Source organism: Canis lupus, chromosome 22 (assembly GCF_003254725.2).
Source record: "Canis lupus dingo isolate Sandy chromosome 22, ASM325472v2, whole genome shotgun sequence".
NCBI classification, from domain to species: domain Eukaryota; kingdom Metazoa; phylum Chordata; class Mammalia; order Carnivora; family Canidae; genus Canis; species Canis lupus.
In genome coordinates this window covers 8,845,518-8,858,686 of record NC_064264.1, presented here as the reverse complement: position 1 = coordinate 8,858,686, position 13,169 = coordinate 8,845,518, and the positions used below count along the sequence as shown (strand labels likewise).

General features: G+C 34.7%; 1 protein-coding gene across 2 annotated transcripts in view; it reads right to left on the bottom strand.

The window, feature by feature from the left end:
* The window catches only part of VWA8 (von Willebrand factor A domain containing 8), a 354,557-nt gene that overhangs the window by 254,940 nt on the left and 86,448 nt on the right, over positions 1-13,169 (bottom strand). For both annotated transcript variants that reach the window (XM_035704343.2, XM_049099336.1), the window contains 3 exons: positions 12,711-12,842; positions 10,694-10,828; positions 10,527-10,604 (listed from right to left, as the gene is read on the bottom strand). In XM_035704343.2, coding sequence (XP_035560236.1) covers positions 10,527-10,604; positions 10,694-10,828; positions 12,711-12,842 — 345 coding nt within the window. The remainder of the gene's footprint in view (positions 1-10,526; positions 10,605-10,693; positions 10,829-12,710; positions 12,843-13,169) is intronic.

The window sequence follows — 13,169 nt, the reverse complement described above, 5'->3', positions numbered from 1 at the left end:
CCACCTTAGAATATTTTTAGATTTACCCCAACCTCTAAGATGGTACATATTTCCTGAGCATCTTCTTCATGCCAAGCACTGTGCTATGGTCTAGCCCACTGGCTCTCAATTATATTGGGCCCCATACACCCATTTTATAAACAATACCTTGTAACATTTGCTTTATAAGCTTGAAAAAATCCACAGGTAATACAATGCACCTATACACATTATTTCAAATAAAAATATAGGATAATGCCTAAACTTTAGTACAGGGAAAATAACTTGGTTATAAAAATACTACATAACTTCAACAAATACATAGTCACAACTACACCAAAAAATATAATGATGAAGTCGGGTGCTTGTAGCTACAGAGAGAATCACTATCGATATGAAAACTATATAGGCTGATGCAGGTGTGCTTTATTTGTAACTCAAATATGAATGGCAATGCTTTCCAGTGAGGTGATCCAAAATGGTCAGGGTGGTAGGCAGAAACATGCTCTTATAAAGACGTCCATGAGCCTGTGAACGTGTTACTCTGCATGACACAGGAAATTTTGCAGATGTGACTAAATTAAGGACCTTGAGAAGAGGAGGTTATTCTGGATTACCCATGTGGGCCCAATCTTAAAACATGAGTCTGTAAAGCTGCAGGACCTTTCCCAACTGTGGTCAGAGAGACACAGGGAGGGCAGCACAGGGAAGACTCAGTGATCTGTTGCTGGCTGTGAAACAGAAGGTGCTATGTGTGAGGACTGGAGAGAGTTCAATCTAGAAGTTGAAAAAGGCATGAGTGAATTCCTTCGTAACCTGGGTATAAGGAAAGACTGTCTACCATGACTCAAAAGCTAGAGGTAATAAAACAAAATATTAATAAATTAGGCTACAAAAATCTTTTTTTAATTCTATGAAGCAAAAAAAACCTTATTCAGAGATAAAGGCAAAGGACAACTGATGCAGAGAGAAAATAGAAGCAGCATATATCACAGAGAGCAAAATGACTAATACATTAAGAACTCAAAAACAGATGGGAAAAAGGACCAAAAACTCAATAGAAAAATGGGCAAAAAAAAAAAAAAAAAAAAAAGATAATTTAGCAAGAAAAGCCATAATGTTCCTTAAAATTAGAAATGATTCTTTCCTAATGTAAGAAATGTCAATTAAAACTACTCTTAGATACTATTTTGAAGTATTAAACTGGCAAACATTAAAAAGCTTGGTATCCCTGTCTGTTGGCATTATTGATGGGAAAGCAAAATGGTATCATGTTTATAAAGGAAAATTTGGCAATTCCTAACAAAACTACCCATGCATTTATCTATCAACCTCACAATCTCACTTTTAGGAATGAGTCCTGAAAATACACTTCTAATGATATAAAAACACATGTGCACAAGGTCACTCACTGCAAATTTGTGTGTAATTACAAAACAATGGGAATAAACTAATTGTCCATATATAGGAGACTGGTTGGATAAACTCTGGTCTGTCCATATGAGGGAATAATAGGCTAAGACAATGAAGAAGGATGAGGAAGATCACTATGAAAAGACAACTGCCCTTATAGTTTATTACAAAATTCACAGAGGATATAGAATTTGCAAGTTTCACTTTCATCCTGACAACTACTATATGCCATGTTCCTACATGCTGCTCCTACCCCCTAGGAGCTTGCAAATGATGGGACAGGCAAATAGCTAAATTCCATCAATTCCAACATAAACACTTTTTTACGTTTCTATATCCCTGAAATCAGGATGCATCTTCAGTGGACAGAATCTCACAACAGCTGCTAGCCAGTGAATTATTCTCTGCCCATTTCTGAACTCAGTTTTTATATGTTTGTGGGCAAAAAAAAAAGGACAACTATAATCCATTCATGTTTTAGTCAATAAATTAAAGACCACTCGGGAAAATAGGAGTCATAGCTATTGCCTTAAAACATTTCAGTCAACCCCCTGTTAAAATCAAGAAAGTATCAGTATCAAAATTCAAATGGCTATCAGTAGTTTGGAAGAATATCCTGGAAACAATGGAAGAGCATTCTGTTCCTGACAAAGCACAGAGGGTGAGGAGAATATTATGTGAAACAACATACACATCTACACCTGAACCAAAAAATGCTTTAGAAGAGTCAGTCTCTGAAGGTAAAGGAGTTTTGAAAATGCTTCCACCATTTATCGCAGTTTTACTTTCTTTTTTCTGCATGCACAAGCGATACATGATCTAAATTAAGTCTAAAAGAGTTCTTCCATACGAATAAAATAAAAATGCTAACTGATAAAGTCATGTCATAATTTAATTTGCTGCACTACCTTCTCAGCGAGACACAAAATAATGGTGTGTCTTATAATTGATGGCATGTTAGACTAAATCAGATACGGTATTATTACAGCACAGAACCACAGATTGAAGAGCCAGTGAAAGGCAGAGGGAGTACATATAAATCAAATTGGGGACATAACAAAAAACAGAGAGATAGCAGCAATGGAGCTAAACTGTGAAGAGTAAATGATCGGGTCCACAGGAGAAGGAGGTTCATATAGCACGAGCAGGGCAAGAAAGCATAGCTGCCTCACACAGCAAGTCATGCTGAAGAGACCACGAGCCATTTTTGATGGCTGGAGTTAAAAGGTGAATGTTAGCCCTATGGTTGAAGCCTCAAACCTAGCTATGAGAGGCTTGGAGGGGCCAAATTTAAAAAGTGGTGTGCCAGGCAACAGAATTTGAATAGTATCCTCCAAACTATTAGAAGCTGAGTCAAAGGCTTAAAGCAGGGGGAAAATGACAAAGAACAAAATTGTGTTGGAAGGATGGGTTGGGAAAAACCCAGGCTGCAAACAGGTGGGAAGCCTAGAAAGTTAGTGTTGATAACCAAGGTGAGAAGGGCTGAGCACCAGAAAGAAAGCTACTGTTACAGGAACACACAGAAGTGCTGACATAAATACCAATAAAAATGTGATAAGATTCTGAGCAATTAAAAAGAACAAATACTAAAACACCCAACAATGTGGATGAAGTGCAAATGCATTATGCAAGCGAAAGAAACCAGACTCCAAAGGCTGCTTAAATCCATTGTGGAAAAGACAAAATAGGTAGAGGAAACAGATTACTGGTTGCCAGTGGCAGGGAGGGGGTGGCTACAAAAAGGCACAAGGGAATTTTTTGAGCTGATGGAAACATCCCATTATCTCAATTGAGATAGTGGTTATACAACCAAATGTGTTTATCAAAATGGACTGAACTTTACTATATGTGAATTGCACTCAATTAAAAACAACAACAACAACAAAAACCCTCTTAATTAAAAGAAGAAAAACAAAAACCACCAAAACTGTGCTAAGGTGGAACACAGCCACACTCATTCATTCATGTGTTGCCTGTGGCTGCTTTTATCCTGCAACAGCAGAGTCGACTTGTTTCAACAGGGTCCACCTGGTCCACAAAGACAAAAATATTTATGACCCAGCCCTTTCAAGAGAGAATTTATCAACCTTGTTATAGAGTAATTTCACTCATTTGTTTGATGCTCCTTAAAAAAAGCCCGTAAGTGTCCATAAAAGAAATGGGAAGACAGTAACAGAATGTGCATAAACATTCAGTTCAAGCTAACTAGAGAATAGAAATGAGTTGTTTTCTAAATACATCCTGAATTAAATCTCCAAAAGAAAAGAGTATATATTCGGTTCTAAATAACAGCCATAGGTTGTTTTTAGAAATGTTCACAAAACCCTCCCATTATATTACCACATCTTCTGATTCAACCTATTGCTTAAATTATATATTTGATAGATATTTTTTTCTTGTTAAAGTGACAAGAGACTGGCTTTTACTGAAGTAATTAGCTAGTGCTCTAAAACTGCTTCTTTATATAACTTCTATGAAACAACTAGCTTTTCTGTGTATTTGAGGTGTGAAGTGAGTGTGCATTCAAATAATTAGAGACATTATCACTTCATTTCCTTAAAGCTGCAAAATATGGATAACAAAGCTTGTGGCATTTCTATTTTAAAAATAAAGCACAAGCACTATATGAAAATCTTTAAAATGTGGTAAGGAAAGAAATTATATCAGCTACCTAAAAATGATTTTGATATATATGAATTGTATTCATTATTCATTTTTAAACTGAAAAAATGAAATAAACAATTTTGATATATATGAATTGTATTCATTATTTATTTTTAAAATGAAGAAATGTAATAAATGATGAAATGTATAGGCAATAATCACAATGGTGAGTTTAAAATTAGTTGAGCATAAATTTGAGTAACCTTTTCCAATAATGGTCATATATTACAGAGAGCCACCTACACTCTGTTGTTTCCAATAAAGTTTATTTATGAAGCAACTTGTTGGAGTAAGGTTGTAGTTTGTGGCTTTACAATTTAATTTGTAAAATTCCCTGTGTATGCAACTGCCACCTGCTTATTAGTACCCTGATGAAATTTACTGAGGTAACTAACCCATACAATGCATAATTATAATGCACTCTAACTTATCTATGAAATTATGACAAACGTTATAGTTATTGGTCCTTGTAGCACAACTCTGACATTCCAGGCAAGAAATATGAAATCCTATTGAATAAAAATGTTCCTTCAAATTAGAAGGGAAATTTTATCCTCCTGACCTTGAAATTTTTATATGCACCAAATTTTATACTTTGATAGACTGCAATAAATTTTAAAGCACATTCTATACAAAGGAGATAGGAAACAAAGCAATGTCATCAACAAGGAGAATCTGAAGAAGACACGAGATAGGAACCTTAGTAAGCCTGAGACTTGAAAAGGACTGCTCACGTCAACCATTTTAAAGTTCTCAAGTGACGATGACATACATTGTTTTCTAAAAATATATTTTGTAATACAAGAAATTTGAAGGAGCTGAGGTAAATAAATTCTAAGGTAGCCTAATGAAGGTCAGTCTAGTGAGAAAAGAACAAATACAAAGAAGAGAGGAAGGATGACACATGGTAGCGAAATAAGAAGTCAAGAAGACAAGATGAGCTACATAGAATCATAGAAAGTCTGCCTCCAAGGTTGAATATTAACCATTTAAATGAATACAGTTATCTGAAAATCTTGATGAGAGAAAAATCCAAAGTCAAGGCAAAGACAAGAAGTGAGTAAATAAATCCAAGACATAGAGTAGTGAAAACAAAGAAGAAAGAATGAAAGAAAGAAAGATACTTTCCACTGTGTTCGGTTAAACAGGAAGAAGTAGAAATTGTAGATAAAATGGAAGATAGAGAAAAGGATTTGGTTTGAGTTTAGCTATAGGAAGAAAAACTTAGCTAAAAAATCAAAATGACTCTAAGATTTCAATATGTTTTCAATAGTGATTATTCTCATTAAAAGTCCCAGGAACTCATTTATTCTTAAAATTCTTATTGGAGTTGACTTGGCTTTTATCCAACCAGTACTTTAACAAAAGAAAGATATCTCAGCTCTGGTGCTGTTTATGATGGTGTGGAAAGAAATCTGGAAACATGCCCTTATCTGGTTATGAAGGAAAATAATAATAACTTGGATTTCTTCAATAACTATGAAATCACTGGCTTCAACACTATAAAAAGAATAACCAGTTAAAAGAATCTGACCTAACACTTGAGCCAAGTGATTTAAGATTTTTATAACCTATTATAAAACTTACTTTATGTACTGCCACAAATTTGTGTTAAGGCTGTTTTTCTTTTTCTTCATATGAAATCCAGTTCTAAAAATAGTTGTCTAAAAATAAAGCAAAACCCACAGATTAAGTGTGGCTTTATACATGTACAAATAACAGGGAAATCTCCACATCTTCTAGGAAAACAGATGTTGGGTTACTTATTCCCACTAAATTCTCTATGTCAGCTCAAACTTCCAGAAAGTTTTCACTAATATGGACTATACTATTATAAAACCCAAACCCATCTTTAATTCTAGCAAATTCGTCCATCTGTCCAAGAGAGATCAATGAACTCTATAAATTAATGTGAAAATGTGAACAAAGAGTCTTATATTTGATCTCAGGAGCTTGGTTTCTATCACGAAAACAAACTGATTAACAGTTTACAAATCTGTAAATGTCAATACAATGCCTAATTTATGCTTTGATCCAGTTCATGGAAAGAAGCTGAAGCTCTATGGAGAGAGATGGAAACAGACCTCACCTACATTTTTATATTTCTCTATCCTTTTTTGAAGTCTATGCTTTCAGCAATGATTTTTCTTCTAGATATTTCTGTAAAGACTAATGAACAGAAAAGCTAAATTGGAAAAGGGGTTTTCAGCATATGCAATTAATTTGCATAATTAACTCTGCGTAGTTTTCTCAATCCTTTCTGGTAGAATCTTCCTACCTTTGTTTAGCCATCAATTAACAAACTGAACAAGAAAGTAAAAAATCATTAAAATAGTATTCTTGTTAGCTTGCTGTCACTCTCCAAAAATACATAAGAATTCTGTTCTCAGCCTCTTAAACTAATTATTTCACATATAAAGATAAGATTTTCAATGACAGGATACTTTGGATAATTTTCCAGTGGAACTGAGATCTGAATTGGTAGATACAAAGACACTCTCTTGCTTGGTTTTTCTTTTAATGAACAGCAGAATTAGGTGACCATAATTTTCACAGCTCAAGCACACAATCTTAGGATAATTTACCACTACCTGTAAATCACCATAAACGGACTATAGAAACCTGATAGAGAAACCATATTATCTGGAAAAACTGATGAGGTAAAAGTATTTTCAGCTTTCATGAGAATGAGAGTTTTTATTTTATTTTTAAAGATTTTATGTATTTATTCATGAGAGACACAGAGAGAGAGGCAGAGACATAGGCAGAGGGAGAAGCAGGCTCCATGGAGGGAGCCTGATGCGGGGCTCGATCCTGGGACTCCAGGAACACGCTCTGGGCTAAAGGCAGGCGCTAAACCGCTGAGCCACCCAGATGTCCCAAGAGTTTTTATTTTAATGTGAATAATCATGTGTATAATTTTAGAAATAATACTACTAACAAATTAGGTTGGAGTCATAGAGAAAAGAAATATTATCCTCAAAAGGTCTCCATATGATTTCAAAGCAATGGCACCTGGGAAATAAATTATCCTTGTATTATCCTTGACCTATAAGTGGAATATAAGATACCATAGAAAAATTTAACTTATTTTACAAATATATTAATGATTTGGGTCCCCCTTCAAAATTTAGTAGAACAGTATTTTCATTGGAAATTAGAAAGGTGATATTTAACAGGTTGATGAAATGATAAAATGCAATCCTCAGATCACTTCTAACATGAGCTATGTAAGGGTAGAGACAGATGAGCTAGCATACTGAACTACCTTCCTTCTGATCTCTACAAAAGACATCAAGAAGAGTGATTTCATAAGAGGGCAAGGTAGCCTTCATGGCATCTTCCGGATATTTAATTTTAAGATAAACTCCCTCTCCCACTTCCTTAATTCCCTTTAAAAAGCCAATAGATCTACAATTAAGTCATAAAAACTGATTTCAAAATTTATTTTCAGTGGGTTCCAAGACTTGTCACCTCCTGTACAGTGTAGAAATTACTTTTTCTACATGTTTATAGCTAAAGACCAAGGATATCACTACTATTTTAATCTCTTCACTTTTATTTTCTTTATGATTTCATAAACTTGGATCCTATGCTTCTTCATAGATTTTATTTAAGCTCTGGCCAATTCAACCAATAGGCACAAATTACCCTAAAGCAGTATTGAAAGGAATCTTTTCAACACTTTGAAAGATGAGCTGCTGACAACACTTTCTATAATCCAGAGTCACAATATGTGACTGGTTTGAATGTCATTTTTCCAAAAAAGAAAAAAAAAAAAATTCTTAATGTAAGTTAACAGTAAGAAAGTTTAACTAAAGAATAAACTAAAACTGCAAAATACAACCTAAAATGTACCTAACTAGTATCACATCCACTTAAAAAATTGTTTAAAGAATAAAAACAGAGACTTTGCTGTAAGTAAAAAGATCCACCCAAAGCCTAACATATAGAATCAATACATTAGTAGGATAAAATGTCTTAGGAGATACCATTACAAACAAATACACACGAGAAAACTTTACTCAGTAAAAACATCAGTTATAAGTTTGCTTTTTTATATACTATACACAACATGTACCTTCACAAAAATAATTCAAAAGACTTAGGAATAAATTTAACCAAGAAGATAAAAGAAAACTATACAACATTGCTGAAAGAAATTAGAGACAAATAAATAAGAAGATATTCGTGTTCACAGATTGAAAGACATATTAAGATGATAATACTACCCAAAGTGATCTATAGATTCAGGGCAGTTTCTATCAAAATCTCAACAGCAACTTTTTCATAAATAGAAAAACTTATTCTAAGATTCAAATGGAAACTCAAGGGATCCTAAATATTTAAAACAATTCTGGAAAAGACAACAAAGTTGGGGGTCTCATACTTCCTGACTTCAAAACTTACCACAAAGCTGTAGCAATCAAAAGAGAGTGGAATTGAGATAAGGATAGACAGATAAAATAAGGGAGTAGAAGAGAAGGCCCAAAATTAAACTCTTGTATATACGCCCAATTGATTTTTGACAAGAATGCCAAGACTAGGGCAGCCCAGGTGGCTTGGTGGTTTAGCGCCGCCTTCAACCCAGGGCCTGATCCTGGAGACCCAGGATCAAGTCCCACGTCGGGCTCCTTGCATGGAGCCTGCTTCTCCCTCTGCCTGTGTCTCTGCCTCTCTCTCTCTCTCTCTGTGTCTCTCATGAATAAATAAATAAAATCTTAAAAAAAAAAAAAAAAAAAAGAATGCCAAGACTATTCCATGAGGAAAAGACTGTCTTTTCAACAAACGCTGCTAGGAAAACTGGATATCCATATACAAATGATCTGAAGCTGGACCCTTACTTTTCACTGTGTACAAAAATTAATTCAAGATGGATCAAGGGATCAAAGACCTAAATGTGAGACCTAAAACTATAATAATCTTAGAAGTAAACATAGGGAAAATTCATGATATTGGACTTGGCAATGACTTATTCTATGTAACACCAAAAACATAGGCAACAATAACAAAAAGATAAATTAGACTTCATTAAAATTAAAAATTTCTGTGCATTAGTGGAAAGTATGAAGAGTGAAAAGACACCTACAGAATGGGAGAAAATATTTACAAATCATGACTGAAAATGGGTTAATATCCAGAATATATAAAGAACTCCTACAACCCAACAACAAAAAGACAAACTAATTGAAATATAGGCAAGGAATTTGAATAGGCATTTCTCCAAAAAAGACATACAAATGGCCAATAAGCACATGAAAAGATGCCCAATCTCATTAGTCATTAGGGAAATGCAAATCAAAACTACTAAGGAGTTACCACCTCACACATTGCTGCTGGGGAATGTAAAATGGTGGTGCTGCTCTGGAAAACAGTTTAGCAACTCCTCAAAAAGTTAAACACAGAATTACAATACAGCAGTATCATTTCTAGGTATATACCTAAAAGAACTAAAAGTAGGAATTCAAACAGATACTTATACACCAATGTTTATGGTAGCATTTTTCACACTAATCAAAAGGTGGAAACTACCAGTGTTCATCAACATTTAAAAGATAAGCAAAAAGTAGTATTATCTATACAAGAGAAAATTATAAAGCCATATAAAGAAATGAAACTGATGATATATGCCATAACATGAATGAACCTTGAAAACATCATGCTAAGTAAAATAGAGACAAAATGACAAAAAGTGTATGATTCTACTTAAAAGAGGTACCTAGAATAGGCAAATTCATAGGGGCAGGAAGCATAGAGGCTACCAGAGTCTGGGGTTGGGAGAATGGGAAGTTATTCTTTAATGAATACAGACTTTCTACTTGAAGAAAAATGTTCTGGAAGTAAGTCAGACAAAGAAAGACAAATACCATATGATTTCACTTAAATGTGGAATCTAAAAAACAAAATGAATAAACAAACAAAAAGCAGAAGCAGATCTGTAAATACACAAAACAAACTAGTGGTTGCCAGAGGGGCGGGATGAGGGGGACGGGTGAAAGAGAAGGAGAATCAGGAAAGAAATTTAAAAATTCTGGAAATCAATAGTGGTGGCAGTTACACATTTAATTCCAAGGAACTGTACACTTAAAATTGGTTAAAATGGTAAATTTTATGTATATTTTTCCACAACAAGAAAAAATAGTCTCTTCAGTCAAGACCTAATTATCTCCCACTGCTGCAGAAACCCATTTTGTTTAGATTTCCAAATTACTACTAAATGTGTTCTGCATATGTATGCACAGGTAAATTGAATCTCTCTTGAAAAGCAGACCCTGGTATGTTGTGCACAGGAGATGTCCCAGAATGCATTTTCAAAAATTCCAAATAAATATAATTGTACTCCAAATTGCTGATGTCATTTATGTACATCAAAATTAACAAGTCATAACTGAAGGAAAAATATTCTCAGGTTCTACTGATGGTCCAAATATGTATGTTTACAGTCCAACTGCTAAAAATGAACGTCATACCTGATAGAGCATGATGGGTTCTATGTTGTATCCTAAGTTATCTGCAAAGTTCTTAGCAATGACTGTTTTTCCACAACCCTACAAATGGAAACACAATCATTCAAGGGATAAGTCAAAACAACCAAAAGTCAGGAAACAGAAATATGCAGTGAGACTGCTATTCTTACTTTTCCTCCAATTAAACATATGTCCTTAACCATGTGAGACTGCATCATTTCAGCCAATAGTTGTTTATGGCTTAAAGTCTGTATAAAATGGTCTGATGCACAAGGTTGATTTATTGGCCTGGTCCCAGCTGGCACCTATAATTAAAGAGAAGTAAATATAATATGCATATGTTTTTCTCAAAACAGTAAATGAAAGCACATAACTATGCTTTAGAAGCCCCTAATAATTCCTTGCTCAATTTAATTCTGTACTGTTTTTGACATTTTAATACAGCAACAAGTATTTTCTCATTCACAGATCTGATCATCATTACCATCAGCCCTCCAAATCAATCATCCCTTTAAAATTAAAGCTCTGTGCTGTCAGATATTTTCATAAGAATCATGTCATTTTCAGGCTATTTATAACTTATAATAATAATGTCACTACTTGAGAATGAAGCTTTTTGTCCAAATTCCAATGCTCAGTACAGAATTTAGAGTCAGTCCATCAGGACTCTCCAAAGTCACCACTGACCTCCTGATTTTTAAAATCCTTTTCCTTTAAAATCCTACAAATCCTTTTCCACTCTTAGCTTACCACTCAGAAGCATCTGTTCTTAAAATCTCTCCTCCCATCCTTCACACCTACTTCTTTTATTTCCTATCTCCTCCTTATTAGTCTCCTGGGGACCCCACTAGAAGATTTCCATGTTCTGCTGAGGACTCAGGACTTGATCATACTGTACGCAGCATGAACCCTACAGAATTATAAGTTTGGAAGTGACAAGCGCAGATTAGTATTTAAGAAAGATCATCCTGGTGGTAACAAAAAAGGCTAACTGGAAGGGACTGCAGGCAATGAAGTCAGAAAGCCATTATCAAAGGGAAACAAATAGTGAAATCTTGTTCACACTTCATGCCTCTGGACAAACTGTTTAAACTGCCTCAAGTGTCTTATCACCTTTCCCCTCCTGACCGCTGGAAAAATCCTATGTCATCCTACAAGATGTATATATATGTACATATATTCCACAGCCATTCCAATGTAATCCTTACTCATCTGATTCTATTTAGACCATCAGCCTAGTAAGGTCATTGATCTGAAGAGACAGCAGAGCGTAATGGAAAGTGATCCTATCTAGAAATCTCATCTGTGATGTTTCTCAGCTGGTGGCCATGGGTGAATCAATTACCCTCTTTACATTTCTGCTTTCTAATCTATAAAATGGACATAATAAAACCTGCCTCCAGGGTTATTGGGGGATTTAGTGGCATAATATATGCAAACAGGCAAATATAGTAACTAATACAGAGTGGGCACTAATAATTCTTAATACAGAGCCTGGCTCACGGTAGATATAATCAATGTCCAGATTGATGAATGAATAAATACATTAATAAGTATTAATAATATCATTAAAGCACATAAAAAGTTTATAATTAACGTGTACTCTGGCACATAAGAAGGCAAGCATTTTTCTTTCCTACATTCGCTTAAAATTCACTTAAGTCTGTGTTTTTCAAGCTGTGTTTCTAAGGGACAGTTTCTCATCACCTCTTGGGGTTCTCAGGGCCCTCAAAGAAAAAGAGGTAGAGCAAGCAGATGGAGCTCTATGACCAAATATCCTTCCCTTCTTCTAAACACTTTGTAACTAGAACAGCTCCTCTTTTAACTGTTTGCATGTAGCTAAGAAAGATTTTATTTGAATAGAGTGGTCCTTAGCTGCTAAAATATGTTTGAAAACACTATTTCTTACTAAGGACTCAGAATACACAATGCTTTATTCAGTACTTAATTTGATTTGGTTTTTGGTTTGGTTTTTGATGAAAAGCTATCCCTGTGTTTCTCCTGAATTTTTCCAGTTTACAAACATACATGACTGTGGAGCCATAGATAAATAGAGATACAGATATATATATAGATGTGACATTACAGAACCAAAGAAGATTTATAAGAGGATGATAAACCCAATTTAGGTTATAAAAATGCGCAGAACAAAGCACATCTTAGAAAGTATAAAGCTTGATCTGTTACCTGAATGGTCACCTCTTTTTCTGCAATCCGGACAGTCACCGCAGCTTGGGGGGCAGGGCTGTCCACCAGCCTCTCCACTCTCACCACCTCTTTAGGAAGCATAGAGCTATCTGAATCTTGGAGTTCAAAGCGCTACAAAATTACAAGAAAATCATGTAATTTACATTTTATTTATTTTATTTTTTTAAAGATTTTATTTATTTATTCATGAGAGACACACACAGAGAAGCAGAAACATAGGCAGAGGTTTGAGAAGCGGGTTCCTCACAGGAAGCCCAATAAAGGACTCGATTCCCAGATCCTGGATCAGGACCTGAGCCGAAGGCAGATGCTCAACCACTGAGCCACCTAGGCGTCCCTACTTTTTATTATAGTATTAATGTTGTATATCCGGAAGATTCCATCTTAATTAGAACTGAAACTCACTCTATATTATAAAAATAGAGGTAAAAAATTAAT